Here is a 20,177-nt window from a genome sequence, read left to right as displayed (position 1 = left end):
ATGCAAAACAAGAAGGACTTACACCAACCAATGCGGATGTCACAGATGAATCAATGACACAGTCGGAGCCATCAAAATCCTGGACACCCCACACTCCCAGATGGCCCAGTTCTAGAGCAGATGCTAACATTATGCACCCAATTCGAAAACCTTATGAAGGACTTGTGCAATCGGGTCATCAGAGACCTCCGTGGAAACACTGTTAGCCTGTGGGCTAAACTGGAGACCATCCTCTTGAAGGTTCACTTAGGATCAGAAACAAACACAGCCAAACTGGAAGCCTACTTGGAAGGTAGGGGCAATCAAATGCTACAGTGCACCCCTACCTACGTTGATGCACTGAGAAAACCCTCTGACAACAAAATAACAACTAACAAACCTATACCTGCTAAGAAGACTGCTCCAGCGACCAAATTTAGTCATTGTAAAACCTACCACTGAAGATGCACTAAAATCTGAAGGAATCAAGACCACTGTGACAATTAAATGAAGATCTCAACACCAAAAAAATCAAATCAATTTGCAAAACCCAAAATACAGGGATAATTATAGAAACAGAGATGCTGGAGGAGGCAGAACAAATTCTAAGAAACCCAAGAAGTCACACGCTTGGATTTGCAGATGACACACCCAAGAAAAAGGGTCCATCAATAATTATATATGACACTGATAAAGCCTTGACCCCTGAAAAACTAAGGGAAGAAATCTATCTCAGGAACCTTCAAGAGAACTTACCTGACACTGAACGAGAACAACTAATAATCCCAAAATATCTGACAAAAACAAAAACTGGAAATGGCATAAACTGGGTGGTAGAGTTTGCTGGGGGTCTGGCAGAAAATCTGCAAACAAAACAAGATCTTCATCCAAAGGGGAAGTCACCGATTTGGCTGTTCCCAAGTGTTTCAGGCACATGATCCACAACAGACCGAGAAAACCTATAGGCACTGTGCCGAAAAAGGGCACGAGTACAACACATGCCCAAACAAATCTAGTGAGCCTGTCTGTGCAAATTTCAAAGTGCAAAAAATACAGCACGACCACTCTATTAGGAACAAATGTCCTGTCTACCTAAGATTAAAGAGCATCCATCAGACCAGAATTGATTATGGGTATGATGTATAAAACATTTAACAGCAGCGAGATTAAAATTATGCAAATAAATGCACAGCAGGCTCGAGCTGTAGTTGACAAAATTAGGCAAAATGAAGAGAATATGGACATCATTCTAATTCAGGAGCCATTTGCACACAAGGTCAGGGGGATACCACCCAGACATATAAAGTCATCCAAAATAGAGGAGAAACACCATGGGCAGCCATATTGGTGCAAAACCCAAACATTACTACCACAAGATTCACACCTGTGCTCAGCCTAGGCTGTCCACCTGATCCCTCCCCTAGGTTGTTGTTGTTGTTGTTGTTGTATGTTTTACGGCGCAACGGCACCTATAGGCCATTATGCGCCAAGCAATGGTAGGAGGCAAAAGGCTTTATTAAAAGAGAGATATGTGCACTATGTGAAGATTTAAGCATTATATTCTGTCATAGCATTTTATCCTTTTTAGGAAAGTGAAAACTGCATTAATATCAGATCTGTCGCCTAATATTTGTTCCAAAGTAGGTGTGGTTTGGGCTGCATAGTTTGATAAGAAGGTGGTCTGCCGTACTCCATTATAGAGAGGGCAGTCAACAATGATGTGCTGGACTGTGATTTGAGCATGGCAGTTCGGACAAGAAGGTGGGTCTGAGGAAGAGAGAAGATAAAGGTGAGTAAGGTGTGTATGTCCTATTCGTAATCTTGCAAGTGTGACTTCTTCCTTTCGGTTCGAGCGGAAACTAGATGGCCAAGACTGGAGTTTCGGTTTAATCCGAAGCAGTTTGTTGCCTTCTTGGTTTTGCCAGATGGTTTGCCAGTGAATCATACTTCGCTTTGTTATAAGACTTTTATAATCGGTGAAAGGAATTTTGAAAGAGTCATGAATTGGTTGCACAGTAGATTTGGCTGCGTGGTCGGCACTCTCATTGCCAGGTATGCCAACATGGCTAGCGACCCAACAAAATTTTATTACTTTCGTGTTCTTAGCAAGATGAGCCAGCAAGTTTTGAATATTACCAAGTAGGTAGTTATGATGCTTTCTTGGTTGCTGTAAAGCGAGAAGGGCACTCAGAGAGTCGGTAAAAATAATACTATGGGTATACTGCTTCAGCTTTATAGTTTCTAGCGCCATCTGAATGGCATGAAGTTCAGCAGTAAAGATACTGCATTCTAAAGGTAACTGATTAGAGATTGTTGATGATGGAAGAACAACAGCAGCACCGACGTGGTGATCAGTTTTGGAACCGTCTGTGTATATCATGGTATAAGATTCATATTTCTCAAGTAGAGATTTATGAAGCTGGTTTACATTCTGTGAAGAAAGAGTACTTTTCCCCCATTCTTGAAGGGACAGATCACAGGTGGCAGGGCAAAATGCCCACGGAGGAGTCGTGAAACTAGTGGTGGCTATTTTAGAAAGATCAAGCTGCCAATTATCAAGTAGTGAGCAAAGATGTATGCCAGCGGGTCGATTTATTGATGGATAAACGGCATACAAGTTCTCCCAATCTGGTGTAAATAGATGTTTCCACGATGGATGCAGGGGTTGGCTTTTTATTTTGACGGCATAATTCAGCAGTAAAATTTGTCTTCGTAGAGAGAGTGGGGGATCATGAGCTTCAGCGTACAGGCTCTGCACAGGAGATGTGCGGTAGGCTCCAAGAGCAATGCGAAGGCCACTATGGTGAATAGGGTCCAAAGCCCTCAAAATGCTAGGTCTAGCAGAGTTGTAGACTGGTGACGCATAGTCTAACCTTGATCTTACAATAGCATGATATAAATGAAGGAGTGTTTGACGGTCAGCACCCCATGTTGTAGCTGATAATACTCTCAAAATGTTTAGTTTCTTGAAACAGGTGGTTCTAAGTTCTTTAATATGGTCAAGAAAGGTCAATTTTTTATCTAAAGTTAATCCAAGGAAACGAATGGTAGGCACAACAGGTATATCATGGTTCCCCAGCTTTAGAAGTGGGTCAGGGTGGAGATTACGTCTTCTACAGAAATGAACTGCAACAGTTTTTTCAGGTGATATGCGGAACCCGTTGTCTGTGGCCCACGTTGTAATCTTATTAAGAGCTCCTTGCAATTGTCTCTCAATCATTCTCATGTTCTGTGAGTGACAAGATATACTGACATCATCTGCATATAAGGTAGTAAATACAGTGGCTGGAATGACCTTGGTAATTGAATTGATTTTTATAGTGAATAGAGTGGCACTTAAAACTGAGCCCTGTGGAACACCTTCTTCTTGGATGAATTTTCGGGAAAGAGTGGATTGAATACGGACCTGGAAGGATCGCTGCTTCAAAAAGTTCTGTATAAATCTTGGCATATTACCTCTGAAACCTAATGCATGTAGATCACGGAGAATTCCGTATCGCCAAGCTGTGTCAAAAGCTTTCTCAACGTCTAAATAAACTGTAGTCAAATGTTCCTTCCTTAAGAAGGCATTGCGAATCTGGTTTTCCATTTGTATCAATAGGTCTAAAGTTGATCTACCTGTATGAAATCCGCACTGCGATGAATTGATGAGGTTGTATTTGCTCAGCACCCAGGTGAGTCGAGAATTTACCATTTTTTCCATTATTTTTCCCATACAGCTGGTGAGGGCAATAGGTCGATAGTGACGCGGGTTGATTGGATCCTTGCCAGGTTTTAATAATGCTATGACATATGAGTGTCGCCAGTTATCAGGGAAAGTATCTTCTGTGAAAACCCGATTATATAGCTGGAGTAAGACACAAAGCGACTTTTCGCTCAGCTCTTTCAACATGACATAGTGTATTCCGTCAGGTCCAGCAGCACTGTGTTTCGAGCTGTTAAGAGCAAGCCGTAGTTCAATTATGGTAAAGGGACAGTTGTACATTTGATGGTGGTCTGTGTTAAAATTTAGGGTCTGCTTTTCAGCAAGAGACTTTAATTTCTGAAAGTTTGGCGAGTATGAGGATACAGCAGAGGTTTCAGCAAAGGATTCTCCGAGAGTGTTGGCTATGTCTTGAGGTAGTGAAACATCATTGCCGTTTATATTCAGTATTGATAGATGCGAAGGAGGATATTTATTATACATTTTTCTAATATTTTTCCAGATGGTTTGTGTTTTAGTGGACCGTGTAATGGTTGAGGCAAAACGTTTCCATGACTCTCTTTTACTTGCACGCTGAATGCGTCTAGCATTGGCTCTGGCTTTCTTAAAGTGTACTAGATTAGCAGCGGTAGGGTTTTTGCGAAATTTATTCCAGGCTTTATTTTTCTCTCGTTTAGCTTGATTGCATTCATTGTTCCACCAGGGTTTTGGTCTTATTCTATGATCTGTGCACACTCTTGGTATTGCTGCTTCTGTGGCCAGCAATATTTGATTTGTTACATAATCAACCGCATTATTTATTGACATATTTGAAACAGTTGTTTTCTGCAGGGTGGCTAGTTGCCTATATTTTTCCCAATCAGCTTTGGCAAAGTTCCATTTGGCAGTTTGATTATGACAAGGTGGAGAATTTGATTCTACACGGCAGACTATTGGATAATGGTCACTACCCAGTAGACTGTCATGAACAGACCAATCAAATAGCGGAAAAAGGACTGGTGAGCATATGGAGAGATCAATTGCTGAGCTTGACCCAGAAGGTAGATGAAAATAAGTGGGTAAACCAGTATTCAGTAGAGTCAGATTAAATTTATCTAAAAGCTTTTCTAGTATTTTTCCTCGTTTATCATGTATTCTATCACCCCATAGAGGATTATGTGCGTTAAAATCTCCCATGATGCAAAAGGGAGGAGGGAGCTGAGATACAACAGTTTCAAGATCAGTGTAAGAAATGTCTTGGTTAGGGGAAAGATATAAGGAAACAATGGTAAAAGAAAAAGGAAAAGATATTCGAGCAGCTACTGCTTCTAGATTTGTTTGTAACATTAATGGTCGGGAAGGGATATTGGAGTTCACTATAAGAGCAACCCCTCCATGAGCCGAATTGCTTAAATGAGAAACTCTATCTTTTCTGTAGATAACATGATGTTTAATTGAGGTAGCAAAAGAAGCTGTTAAGTTAGTTTCTTGGAGGCAGAAGGTAACTGGGTTATACTGGAGAAGGAGATCCCGAATATCATCAAGGTTGGTGCGATACCCTCTACAATTCCACTGAAGAAAACTGGGCATTATTTGGGTAAAGTGTGGTCCTCGGTTTCTGTCCGAGGTACTGTTGGCTTATGGTGACCAGATTTTCTTTTTGGGAAGTACGGTCTTCCTGTTTCCATCTCTTCTTCTGGGAAGAGATCGAGAACGGGATCTTCGCGGTCAGTGTTTTCTTCCATTTCAATCGAATCAGTTTTAGAAATATCAACACTTTTTGAGTACATTGGATTATTGGTAGAATGCGGAACAGTGATTGGTGTGTTAACAGCCTTGTTTGATTTATATGGTTTACCAGAAAGGGGCATAGCTTCCAAAATTGACCGAGCCCAATCTGACATTGATCTGTCTGGGGGAAACGTTACCTCAGTTTGAGTACCAGTCGTTATTCTTCTTTGCACAGTACTTGTTACCACAGTTGGTTTTTGGACTATTTCAGCAAAGCTGGGTCGAGTGTTAAATTGAGCCTGTACAGATTTTTTAGCTTCTTGGTACGAGATGTTTTTTTCGGCTTTGACCCGTTGAATGTTTTTTTCCTTTTTCCATAGGGGACAATCTCTGGAGTAGGTAGTATGTGGGCCATTACAATTTGAGCATTTGTGCTGCTCTGCTTTGCAGTCAGAGTGATTGTGCTCGCGTGAACCGCAGTTGGCACAAGTGGCTAAACCTCTACACACGTTTTGGGAATGCCCAAATTTTTGGCATTTAAAACAGCGTGTAGGGTTAGGAATGTATAATTTTATTTGACAATTCAGATAACCTGCTTTGATGGATGCTGGAGGTTTGGGGCTATCAAATGTTAGTATTATATTCCGTGTTGGAACTAGAGCATTGTCTCGTTTTGTGTATATGCGCTTTACATGCACAATTCCCTGGTCTTGCAATTCGTTTTTCAACTCTTCTTCTGAGAGATTTATGAGATCCCACTCAGCTATCACACCCCTGGAGGTGTTTAGAGTAGCATGAGGGGAGACAGTAATCGGTAATCCTCCAAAGGATGTCAGTTTTTGGAGCCGTTGTGATTGCCGTTCATCTGAGACCTCAACGAGCAAGTCGCCCGATCTCAGACGCTTAGTTGTTTTCGGAGATCCTATTAGATTTTCTAGGTATTTCTGAATTTTAAAAGGCGAGAGACTACCAAGAGACTTTTCTTGAGTAGAATGCAATACAAGGTGCATTGGATGCCTTCTTTGTAGTAAACTGTCAGTTTTTTGACGTTTAGCACTGCATGAGTTAGAGTCTTCTGTCTCATGAGCAGCCATATTAGGATCTTTATGTCCTGTAGAAGAGATCATTTTGCTCCTTTTAGCCCCGGAAAGATAGCTTTTCTTTCCAGGTTACCGGCCCCGCCACGGGGAGGCAGGAGCAGTGCCACAAGGGTAACCAAGCGGCTGAGTTAGTTTGGTTAGTAAGATAACAAGAAACAGAAAGGTGAATTTCCTTCCTGGAACTCTGCCTACTTTTTGTAGTGCAAAAGTTTCACAATACAAATAAATGAGGAAAACTGTGTTTAAAACCTAAAGAAAACTATTTGCTTTGCACACAATATATAGATCGCTTGGAAATCGCTTGGCTACACTAATAATCGCTTGGCACCCGGGGCCCTCCCCTAGGTGAATTCTATGCTATTTCAGTGTACTGTAGGCCCGAGGATGATATTTTACCAGCAATCAGATACCTGCAACTGGTATTAGACGAATTTCCAAATGCCAAACGTGTCACAGGGCAGATGTGAACTGCCACTCCCAGATGTGGCATAGCAAAACTGAGGATCGGTGGTGGACCAGAAATGGCCAATGCCTGGAGGAATTCCTTGCAAACACCTGTCTTACAGTTATTAATCGGCCCAATAACCTCGCAACCTTCTCCAGCACTTTGTGGGAAGTGACAATAGATGTGACACTAGCAACAAGAACACTGGCGAACTGCCTCTCAAACTGGACAGTCCACAAAGAATAGACAACATATGATCACTGGACTATTACTTTCCAGATGAAACACTATCTCCCGCACACCAATAGTCAGACAGTTAACACACAAATACACACTTGACAAAGCCGACTGGAATCGTTTTAAACAAATGCAAACACCTGTCTTACTCCTCAGATTCCAGAATGATGACCCTCAACTGAATCCAGACCAACACCAGCGAGCTGTTACGGATCTGACTGCTGCAGCTTGTGAGGTGTCCATTAAAAAGAAAAACCGTACACTGGGTGCTGTCCCCTGGTGGGGACCAGGGCTGCAGGCCCTTAGATGAGACATAAATCACATGCGAAAGGCCTTCCAATGTGCATGCAGATTCTGGCCGGTTGCCAAAGTGAAGGCTCTTAGGCAGTGCGAAATGCGTATACTGCACTCTTCAGGATTCGTAAACCGAAATCATGGGAAAACCCCATTACCACCATCAGTAACACTGACCACTGGGGGGGGGTCTACAGGGTCACTACAAACAAACTCCCCAGAGGGGAGGTGATCCCCTCCACCAGGACACCTCTGGGAACCATGACCACAAGCTGGCATGTAACAATAAACAACATACTAGATGCAATTTTCAAACAACCAGTAGCTTCATCTATTCCACAGCAATTCCGTGAGGAAAATGAAAGTTACGAAATCCAACACCAAGAATGACCGTTCACAGCTGACAAACTTAACAATGCTGCCACAAAGTTACAAAATAGAAATTACCGGGGTCAGACTATCTTGAACCGGAAATCGTTACAAAGGTGGTGGAGTACACCCCCGACCTTATACTGGAGCTCTTTAATCACTGACTCTGGCAAGGGTGATTCCCAAATGACTGGAAGGATGCCACTGTTCAACTGATCCCGAAAAACCCTAAAAAACTCCAGGACCAGCCAAGACTCTTACAGATCAATTGCCCTTCTATCCGTAATTAGTAAACTGTTTGAACACCTGTTGAACACCTGTTGAACACGTAATTAGTAAACTGTTTGAACACCTAATTAGTAAACTGTTTGAACACCTGTTGAACACCTGTTGAAACAGTGAATAGAAGTACACAACAAGAATGCCAACTTATAGTCTACAAACCAATATGGGTTTATGCTGGGCCAATCAACTGTGGATGCCCTGGAAGCCATAACTGAAGCGGAGGTAACTGCCAAACAAAACTACAATGAAAAAATGAACGAAATTACAATGAATGATACAAAACACAAATAACTGACAAATTTTTATAGTTCACAATAAACGTTCGAAAATCCTACCACCAATCAGAATGCACTTTGCAATTCTTGTGGTAATATGATGTGAGGTCATCTTGGCATTCCTTTATGAGGGCAGCAGTATGCAAAATGCGAGCAAGCAATTCATCTCTTGTATTCACCTTTTCTTTGTATACTGCATTTTTCATCCATCCCCCACAAACAAAAATCTCATGGAGTGAGGTGTGGAGACCTTGGTGCCAATGAACGGGACTACCACGGCCAATCCATCATTTAGAGAAAGTTCGAGTTAGATATTGTATCATCAGATGGATATAAAGTGCAGGAGCTCTGTCATGCTGAAAGTACATACCAATCCTTGTAACCACAGGAACATCCTCCAATAATAGAAGTTCGTTTTGCAGAAATTCTGGGTAAATGGGCCCTGTAAGACGATTTTATAACACAACAGACCCAATCAACTGATTGTCGATGATACCACACCACACGTTTACAGAGAAGTGATGTTGAAAATTTGTTTATACAGTGGCATGTGGATTTTCATCTGACTAGCTATGAGAGTTGCGGGTGTTGTTGATACCGTCAAGGGTGAAAGTAGCTTCACTGCTGAACAGTATTAATGGAATTAATCGGCGATTAAAATTTACCCACTGACAAAATTCCAATCGCTGGGCGTTGTCTCCTGGCTGAAGGTGTTTCACCTGCTGTATATGAAAGGATACAAGCTGTGCTCACATAACGTTTGCCATACTCTCTGTGGAACACTGATACGCATAGAAATTCTTCGTGTACTAATAGTAGGACTACATTCCAGCAGTAGCACTTCCACCACAAAACCGTAGACAAATACCACATTGGCATATTCAGCATGTGTGAAGATGTGCAGCATTCTTAACAACACTTCTGACACCAAACAGCGTCACGTTAGAGCTGCTTCTTGGTTACATCTGATTCAGGGAGCTGTGTGTGCTCAAACAGCTGTATCCCCATATCCACTGAGAATTGAACACATATTTATATGGACTATTTTACTCAGAATAATCGATACTATAACCTCCCAAAATATTTACTATTCTTCCTGAATTGTCCTGTATACAACTTCAGTGAGTGATGTCACTTTGTGACATCACTCACTGAAGTTGTATACAGGGCAATTCATTAAACCAAACCAATTCATTAAATCACATCACTCATTAAACCAAACCTACACTAGACCTGTAGGTCTGGTTTAATGACCTGCTACATGGATTACTTTATATGTTTACTTCACAGTTTACTATGAAGTGTAATAAAACATCACAATGTAAGCTTTTAGAAGAAAGAGCACAGACAATGAACACTGATCTTTTGCATCAAAGGGCGACTAAAACAGAAAGGCTGATTTATATGACGAATATATAACTAATGAATAATTTTCAAAAACTAACAGTTGACAACAGTACATGGCACATATTTTGTTTTTATATTATTGTTAAAAATATGTGGATGTGTAAACAAAGTTGAATGCCCCCTTTAACAGTGATTTAGTGTTTCATTAAACATGTTATTGTTCAGTTTTGAAACCAAGTGACAAACCTGTTTCTTGCAGCAACAAACGCCAGCATTCAAATTAAAATCTTGTATATATATGATAATTATATTTATTCAGTTTTACAAGAGTTGTGATAAAAGGGAAAGAATGATCTCAGTTTCTCATCTGTGTTTTTGCGGCTGACAGTCTGAAGGCAAATAAACTTAAGTGGCACATAGAAACATTACCAGGAGTAATTCAGTAGAAAGACAGATGAAGTTTGCATGCAGCAAAAATGTTTTGGAAGTACTATAACTGCTTCATTCAAAGCTCTTTTGGTGCCATATTAGGCTGCATATAGGATAGCACAAAATAAGAAGCCACACACAATTGGGTAAAGTCTTATTCTCCCTGCAGTGATTGACATGGTACAAATACTGCTAGGTGACAACCATGGTAAGCAGTTTCGTAATTTGCCTCTCTCGAATAACAGTCTTGCAGCAGATTTCCGATATGTTAGGAGGTTTGGAGAATCAGCTAATTGAAAAGATGAGAAATAAACTATTCGCAATACAGCTAGATGAAGTGACTGACTGCAGTGGTGTGTCATTAATATGCTATTAAATGAGATACTTACTGTAGTTCATTTGATAGTATATATATATGTTGACAATAAAACCATTAATGAAGATCTCCTTTTCTGAGCCTATAAAAATGAAAGCAACAGCATTAAAACTTCAAAATTGATGATTTCATAAAATAAAAATATTTAAAGTTGTCAGACAGACAGAATTGGGGTGTGTGTGCATAGATGGGGCCCCAGTAATGGCTAGAAATACTGAAGGAGTACAAGCAAGCCCTAATTAAACAATTGGCAACAGAAGTAAAATATTGTGGGTTCTGTTGTTATGCTCTGTCTTCTTGGCAGCAGAGCCACTAGTGCGACTCCACGTTGCCTGCCACCACCACTGGGAGGTGAGCCAGGCTGTCCACATTACTCTAGCTGCTGTCTGTTGGGGGTAGCCTGAGCTCCCTGATGGAGATAAAAAAAAAAAAAAAAGAGAGAAGAAGGTGAAATTGAATGAGGAAGATAGTAGAAGGAGTGGAATCAAAGTGTGAAACAAGGAGGATGAAGAGAGGAGACATCCTATGGCGGAACAAATGTGGGAATCATCCCTGGTATTGGAAGCCAACCCATTGCCAGGGAAAGGAAGACAGTTTGGGTCTGCAAAGGAGAGCTTCATGATGGCATCTGGCCCAGATGTCAGCGGCCCCCAGCCAACCCAAAGGTATACAGGTGCAAAGAAAAGTGTAAGGAGTTGGTGCCATCATAGTGGCATAGTGTTTTGTGAAAGGTGCCACTGGTGGTTTCCCACATCTGCACCATGGTTCTTGTGAAGTACAGAATCTCTGTAAAAGCCAGAAAAAGTGTAATGTCTGGTTTCTGTCAGAGTAGTGTTATCTTTGTGTCTCTGGCTGCAGAACCCTTAGTGGGACCCCCCACGGTGCCCACCACCACCACTGGGAGGTGAGCCAGGCTGCCCATCATACTCTGGCTGGTCTATGCAGGGTTGCCTGAGCTTCCTGACAGAGACCAAGTTTAAAAAAAAAAAAAAAAAAAAAAAAAAAAAAAAAAAGGAAACATAGAACAGGGGTACAGGTTAGAAGGGACAGAAAGAGGGGAGGGCTGAAAGTTGAGGAGGATTCTGCTCTTTGTGAGGTGAAAATAGGGGTCTGGGAGTGGGGGGTTCGATTTGCAGGGACAGGTGCCCAAGAAGCCAGTGGACTCTGTATCCTGCACTCAGAGAATGCCAGCAATCTCGTACTTGTAGTGCCAGCAGTATCCAGTTAGTGCCATCAGTTGGATTGTCCTGGAATTGGTAATGTGTGCCTCAGATGGGTAGAATGCCTTCTCTGGAATACATCTTGAATGTACTCAGTGGAAGCGATGTGGAAGTTTTCTTCCATGAGAAAAAGGTGCTCAGAATTTTAGGGATTTTCCTCTATCTTAGTAAACAGTCTAGTCTGGTAGTCATCATACTGGGCACAGAGATACATTACATGTTCCCAGTTTTCTTAATCACCACAGACACAGAATAGGTTTTCTTCAATTCTGAATGTGATTAATTTATTTCTAAATGGACCATGCCCTGTAAGCAGGAAGGTGACCTGGAGTTCTGGTGCATACCAGGGAGGAGGCTTTGGGTATGTCAGTGATACAGTTGGAATAAATTTTTTGGTTACAGTACCTTCTGTTGCTGAATCCCAGTGACCGTGCCATATTTCGTGCAGTTTGTCTGCTATCCTTCTCTTTTCTTGTTTTGGGTTGTTTGCCATGTCAAGCTGAATGCCAGTGAAAAGCGATATTCTTAATCTGATAAAAAAAAAAAAAAAATCTGTTATAATCTGATTATCAGCAGTGATCATAAATCATAATATACTGATGTGGGGTTTACTTAAAAATATTACGATTGATATATACTTTCTGACTCCTTGGGAGGTTGCTTTATTTTCTACCTTATATGAATTTTTTTTTCTAGTTTCCAAAGATCACATACTTTAGAAAAGACACTGGATGCAAGCTCTTCACAATTAGGACATTGTGAAGATATGGCAGTATATTCAGTTGCAGTTCTTCATTCTGCAGTTTGCGCAAGTAGCATCACATTAGTATACTGTTTGGGAGTATCGAAACCTCTGACACTTGTGATATCATATGGGATTGGGTGGGTGTACATTTGAATTGGAAAATTTAAGTATTCTTTAACAGAGATTGGCAAATTCAGTGTCAATGTCAGAACGATGAATTCTCTTCAAAGTGAATAATGATTCACTTTGAAGAGAGTTGCCTACAGTCCCATTAAATTATAATTCCCTTGGAGAAGCTTAGTATGAAACTTTAACTGGAATTCTACTTAATAATGAAAGCTTTAAAAGCTTTTTTTGGTACCCTGAATATTTAGGTTAAGTGGTCTCAGAAATGGTAAAAAGGCTCTAGTCATTTGACTGGAGCCTTTTGACTAATCCTGGTGATCCCACTGCATTTTCTAAACATCTTTTCATGATGAAAGGTCAGATCTTTCCTACTGGTTTGATAAAGAGCATATCATCAGGAATGCTGGAGGTTCCCGTTTTATATCTCTTTGAGAGAGAGGTCACTGTCAGTTGATGCTCTTTGGCTCTAGTGGCAGATAGCCATTTGTATCCATTTTTGTTCATTACACCTGGAAGTTGGCTCTTCTGTTCCAGCCAAATGGGGGCAGGAGTGACACCAATTGGTGACCAAGCTACTGGGAAAAGTTAGAGCAGTTAGTGGTTAATTTGAAAAAGAGAAAAGAACAGAAAAGTGACTTCCCCACTTTGGATTCTAGTGCTTGTACAACTACAAGCTGCTGATACAAACAGATTGGCACCTGGAGCCAGATGAGAATGAGGTGAAGTTTTATTTTTTTTTGGGTTGATGCTGTATAAGCTTAAGTCCTTCCATCATTTGTCAATCACTGATACTGATAAACCCCTTAGAGTTTTGCAACAGGTGTTGCACTAGCATTGCCAAGGTGTTTTGCAAATTTTTGTTACCAAAAATCAGCACTATCTAATCTTGACATTTTGATGCACTTTAAAATAAAAAGAACATATACCAGATATATCTATATTAAAATCAATTCTCAAGATGTAATTATTTTGTTTCTACTTAGGAAGCCAAAGTTCTTTGTACAGAAAGTGAATAAGCAAAACAAAGTTTATAAAGATTTAGTGTTCTGCCAACTTCTTAATTCATTCTCAAAAAACCATTATTTTTCTAAAGGTAATAATGCAAATTAAAGCTAATATATTACCTTAATTTTGTTTCTGATCTTCATAAGTGAAATAGGTTGCTTTATCTCTCTGTAATAGTCTGGATAAAATCTGTAAAAATATATATACATAAGTATATCTTTGAATATACAGAGCGGCCAGAAATTCAAAGAATACAAAAAAAGTTAAGTCAATTTATAAAAAAATAATTTACCAGAAATTGGTATTATGAATGTAAATGCAGTGACTAAACAGCACTGGAAACCTGTCCATTGTGGCAGTTAGTATTTGCTAGGTTCACTGATTACATATCAGATTTTCTTCTTTCAGCTATTCTAAAATATCTGCACAAAAAAAAAAATTAGGTAGAGTAAAATCAGGTGACCTTGCAGGAGAGAAAACTGAACAATTCCAAAAACTGGATCAGTCCATGCCTTTCACTAAAGTTTTAGTTCAATCCATTGCATCTCATATCACATGGCATATTCAGCATAGAACTTCTTTTCTGCAAAGTTTATAAAAAAAAAAAAAAAAAAGCTGTTCAAATATGTTTTGGTAACACTGTATTTGCCATTACAGTGCAACAATCCCTTAAAAAATAAATGCAAATGAAGTAGCTGGCACTAAAATAGACTATGCAGTAACATAGTTTGGATACATTTCTTTTTCCAGAATAATCTGAGGATTTCCATTGAAATACACACACACACACACACACACACACACACACACACACACACACACACACACACACACACACACACACACACACACACACACACACACACACACACACACACACACACACAGTTCCCTAGCACTAATATCCAGACACCTGCATAACTACAAATAGCCTTTATTTATAGGAAAACTAATAATGTGTAAAACCCTCTAGTCTCCGTGAAATACTTTCCACCAGTATTTTGCAAATGCCCTCCAATATTTTCTGCCATTCGCTCTTCAAGGCATCTATCAGTTCAGTTCTGTATTTTGGAAAGTCTCTCCTCACACGCACCTAATGATCCAATTCATCTCAGAAGTTGTCTAAGGGATTGAGAACAGGGATGGCTAGTCCAACTTTTGAATGCTTATATATAGCCTCAAGCCAGTCTATTACGTCTCATATTGTGATGGAGTACCATCCTACAGAAACAGGTATGTGCCTTCCCTGACATGCTTTCACAATATAGGCATTACTGTCCAAGACATCTAGATATACCAAACACTCATTGTTTTCTCCAAAACAACCAGTACGAAAAACGGCCCCAGACCATCATACTGCCTCTACCAAACTTCATAGGATGATACAATCACCAGTAGACAGCTTTCTCCACACGTTTGCAACACCTAGGCATAATCAACTGACTGACAGACTACATACTGTGACTCATCACTCCAAAGCACAGCTTTCCACTGGTCTACAGTCCAAGAGTGAGCCTTACATCAAGCTAGAAATTAGTCAGGATGATTCGTGGTTGGCTGCGGTGATCCATATAATGCCGTGTTCTGCACACTGTACTGGTGCTGATGTGTCCTAATTGTCTCAATGTTGCAATATTGACTTGCATTCCAAGCTGGCAATTCTTTATTATCCTCCTATCACATTCTGTCAGCTTTGGAGGTTTTCCAAGACATTTTGTGATGGCCTCAGTGGCAATCTGCCTTCCATTTGCAGACCACATCACCAATAATCAACACAGGGATCTTCGGTGCAGTTGAAATGTCATGTACAGACTTATTGCTTATGGCACCCTATTATTATTCTATGCTTGTAATCTATTAACTCCATTAACTGCGACATTCACAATTATGCTATCCTCTCTTTGAAGGCTTAATAGCATACTTACAGTTGCATCTGATACATCATGCTTGGGCATGACACGACCAACTATCAAGGGAGGGATGACCGGATATTTACAAATAATCTTATTTACAAGAAAACTAATAATGTGTGAAACCTTTATGACAGCCTCTAGTTTCCAAGAAACACTCTCCACCAGTTTTTGTAAATGTCCTGATATAATGCAGAAGCAAACTGAGTACTGATGAGTTGGCTGTTGCATCAGCTAAATCACTGCCTACGAACCCAACGTGGCTAGGGATCCAGTAAAACAGAACATCAAAATTTGACTCTGAAAGAGGGCATGGGCTGCATCTAACACAACACTGCATGAAGAGTGTATCTCATTACTGGTAATGCCTGCAATACACTTAGAGAGTTGGTATATAGCCTACTCCTTTGGTATTGAAGGGATTTTATATGATCCAAGGCCAGTTCTATTGCAGGCAGCCTCTGCAGTGTATATACCACATTCACTGGAAATTTTTGCAAGAAAACACAAGCAAGTCCCACAGCTTCTTCAGACTTTGAACTATCTGCACAGAAGTAGTAGAAGCAAACTGAGCAAATGATGCAAACTGAGCAAACTCTTGCATCATTTGCCATTACTAATGGCAAATGATGCAAGAAAGCAAGCTAATATAACATCAGCCAGAAAAAAAAAGAAAACCTACACAGCTCGACCATCGATACTCTTCAAGAATTTGTCTAGTTCTTCCTTGGACTTATTCAACTCATCCACTTCCACAACAACAGATGGAAGCTTGTTCCAAATCTATCCTGCAACCATTCTTCTTCAACTTGAATTTATGCCCCCTCATGAGTGTAGTCTCAGCAAGTGGAAGAATGCACTTAACACTGAGCTTACTCAATCCATTCAAGGCTTTAAACGACTCGATCAGTTCACCCCATAAGTGCCTAGTCTTGAGATGCTGCAATTTGCAGAACTAAAGCCTTAAGCATTTCTGCTGCAAATTGCAGCATTTTTGAAATGCTTAAGAAAACATTTCTACAAATTGCAGCAGTTCTTTCTTAAGCACTTCTTAAGAAAGGCTTCAGTTTTGCCCTTTTTTACCCTTCTCTGCAACCATTCCAGCAGTTCTACATCGTTCCTAAAGTTAGGCCTCCAGACCTGCATACAGTACTCAAGATGTGGCCTAACATGGCTTATACAAAGGGTTAATCACCTCCTTATCCCTGAAAGCAAAGTTTCTGTAAATCATTGACAAAATCCCTTGAGCAGTTCTGGCAGCATGTCTGCACAGCTCAGAGAATTTCATGTCTGACTGCAGAATTACCCCCAAGGACTTTTTCATTCTCTATTACCCTGAGTGTAGTACCACAAAATTGGTAAGTTACTCTGGGATTACTGCTACCCATATGCAGTATCATGCATTTGTCAATGATAAACTTGAACTGCCATTTCTCAGCCCACTGATCCAATTTTCCTAGATCTTACTGCAGTAGTTCACCCTGATGATTGCAGTTAATCACACTGCCAACTTTGTATCATATGCAAACTTAGACATTAAGCTTGATATACCTTCCGTGGCCTCCGTAGCTGAGTGGTCAGTGCAGTAGCACACGCTCCTCGAGTAGACTGGGGTTCAAGCCCCTGACTGCTAAATACGGTCAATCTTCCAACCCACACTGGACCAGCGTGGCAGATTATGGTCCATTTCCCTCAACATGAATTGTTGAGGAGGCTTCCATCCTGCAGTGTGTTGCTACCTCCCTTAATATAATTAGATAGATTTCACCAACCCTAGGTGCCTTTTTTATGCCCATCTTCAACAATTTTTTTTTCCACTCTCCTTTCAGTTATCACAAAGTCATTTAGCTCCTTATTAGAGTTTGATAAACTTCTGGCATCCCCTTCCCTAAAGAATTCCTCATGTGTGAATGTAGATGCAAAATACTTATTCAATTTGTGTGCAACCTCAGCAGGGTCATCGACAGTTAACCCCACTGACATCAAGTGGCCAAAATGATTCAACCCCTTCCTTCTACTATTAATATAATCATAAAAGTCTTTGCTGCTTTTCTTTGCATTCTATGCCAGAGACTTCTCATAATCTGCTTTAGCTTGCTAACCTCTTTTGTGACTTGATTACAGACTAATTTATATCTACCACAGGCTTCTGTATCACCTGATAATTTATATGCATCCCATGCACTTTTCTTCTTTGCCATATTTCTCAATAGTTCATCTGACATCCATTTAGGTCTAAACCTTGAACAGTATTTCTTTGTTGGTAAGAAAAGCCTAGTAGCTTCTTTGCTTACTTCCCATTTAGTAATTTCTGTTGGTCACATCATCATCAGTTGATCCCACTGCACAGAATTCAAAAACTGGCTGAGACCACTGCAGTCACCCTTATGAAAGCAAAAGCCTTTCCCTTTACCCTAGACAGTAGTGTCTTTGATTAAATTCTACATTAGTACACTGTAGTCGCTGCCACCCAATGGGTCTTTTACCTCCAGATTCTCAATGCATGAAGAATCACTGCTAACAATCAGATGAAGTGCATTGCTTGCTCTTGTTGCCACTCTAACATGATGGTGTAGAAAATAGTCATCCATGTCAAGTAGATGCACTGCCTTAGATTTAATATGCTTCTTGACTTAGAGCATAACCCCTCTATCTCTCCTGTCCTGTCTGTCCTTCTTGTACACATTGTACTCCTCGTATTCAAATTCAGCATCACTCATGTCTGAGTGACACCATATTTCTGGTATTCCTACAATGTCTGAATTTGATGACTTAATTAGTACTTCAAATTCATCAAATTTATTTACAATGCTCCTAGCATTAGTGTACCTGCACACGGGCACACAAGTTTCTAGACTCCATTCAAAAGAGGAACAATTATGACAATTAATGACCCATCATGTACAAAGTCTCTCCACTTCCTGTCTCATAGTTACTGCTGCATGCCTTTTTTATAGGTACTTCCATGAGCCTCTTTAATTCCTCCTCTCTCTTCCCAACCAGTTCAAACACATGGCGCAACCAACCAACCAACATCCCTTTACTGTCCAACTTCGAACTCAAAGAACCAACTTTTCTTCTTCCTCATTTATTCCTTCAACTTGTTTTCTGGAACAACCTTCCTTCACATGTATTTCTTGAAATTACAAAAATACAGAAATTCAAGTCTAGTGTCAACAAGTATCTGTTATAAATAAATACAATAAATTTTCTATTTATACTCTGGGACGATCACATGGTCAGAGGCGTTCACAGGATAGTGAGAATACAAGAAACCGCACCATATTTAGCAGTCATGGGATTGAACTCTGGTCACTCAAGGCATGTATACTTACCACCCTCACGCCAGACCACTCGGCTAAGGCTGCCTGTGATCATCTTCTCAACCTTCAACTCACACACGGTTCTAAGGGTTCTAATACCTTTTGCATTGTGTTTTCATAAAAAAGAGAGAAAAGAATAGCATTTTGTCAAAGCCTATATAAAGGGCCAGGATGAAGATTCCATTCATGACATAAATGCACATAGACTTTTGAACTGAAAACTTTATCCAACTGACCATGATCCAGGAACTAAGGCGGCCAATAGCCTGTTACAGTTGTTGTTCAATAAATCTCATATTGCAAGAGTGACTATTTACCGAAGGAGGAAGCAGTGCTGTAATAGTTTCGGTAAGGTAACAGATATGGAAGTTAGAGGGAAAAAGAAAAGTTTCAAAATCCAGCAGTTTATTCTTCAAGCTATGGATATTCTGATGTAATAAGTGCAGGCTGAGAAAGTGACTGCAGTCAACCATAACACTAGCAACAGGAGAAGGTCTAAGTCCAATAGATACCAATCATGTTGCAACAGCTTCAATGGAGGTTTGTAACGGAATGTGTCTGCAAGGTACTCGTAAATCTAGGAGTATGGCTATCCCTCCATGAGAATTATTTGTACCGGCTCTGTCTTTCCTAAAAAGAGTATAATTTCTAATTGAGAGAGATTCTTGTGATGTTAAATTTGTCTCTTGTAAGCAGATGCCTACAGGATAATAATGACCTATTAGCTTGTGGATATCATCAATGTTACTGCGAATTCCTCTACAGTTCCATTGTATGATATGATGCATCATTTGGTTTTGATACAGGAGGATGATTCTGACTTGTTTTTTATTCCCAGACTGTTTGTGGCAATTGAGCTTCACTTTCTCTCTTCTTGGAAAGATTAGGCATCCAGTGTCCATGTCATTCTCTGCATGAACGTCTAGGATAGGTTCTTCCGGATCAGTGTTATTATCGGTATCCATATTTATTGCTATGAGATTATTTGTCTTCTTAGTGGGAGTTGAACTGGTTTTCAGTTTTGTAGCATCTGATGATCTATGTGGTGCAGCTGTGACTGGAGTGTTGTTGGCTGTCTGCTACCTTCTGCTCTTTAGGAGACTGTTTCATTGACGATGACAGCACAGATCGGGCCCAATCTGCAATGGATATGGCTGGGAGAACAGAAACTTCAATTTGTGTTGCCATAGTTAATATTTTTTCATTGCTGTTGCATATGTGTTCTTGGGTGCACATTGAGCATAATTTGTTTCTTTGCCTCCTGATGCGTAACTTTTCGTTCTATCCTATACGTCCAGA

General features: G+C 40.3%; 1 protein-coding gene across 1 annotated transcript in view; it reads right to left on the bottom strand.

Annotated features, from left to right (window-relative positions):
• polybromo (protein) overlaps nt 1-20,177 on the bottom strand; it is a 702,481-nt gene that overhangs the window by 497,722 nt on the left and 184,582 nt on the right. The window contains exon 9 of the mRNA XM_090389959.1: nt 13,765-13,834. Within this exon, the coding sequence (XP_090246085.1) occupies nt 13,765-13,834 (70 nt within the window). The remainder of the gene's footprint in view (nt 1-13,764; nt 13,835-20,177) is intronic.

This window comes from Mastigoproctus giganteus, chromosome 2, assembly GCF_048544385.1.
Source record: "Mastigoproctus giganteus isolate SK-2022 chromosome 2, ASM4854438v1, whole genome shotgun sequence".
In the NCBI taxonomy this organism is placed as follows: domain Eukaryota; kingdom Metazoa; phylum Arthropoda; class Arachnida; order Uropygi; family Thelyphonidae; genus Mastigoproctus; species Mastigoproctus giganteus.
The sequence above is the reverse complement of the archived record's forward strand: the minus strand, read 5'-3'. Positions and strand labels throughout refer to the sequence as shown.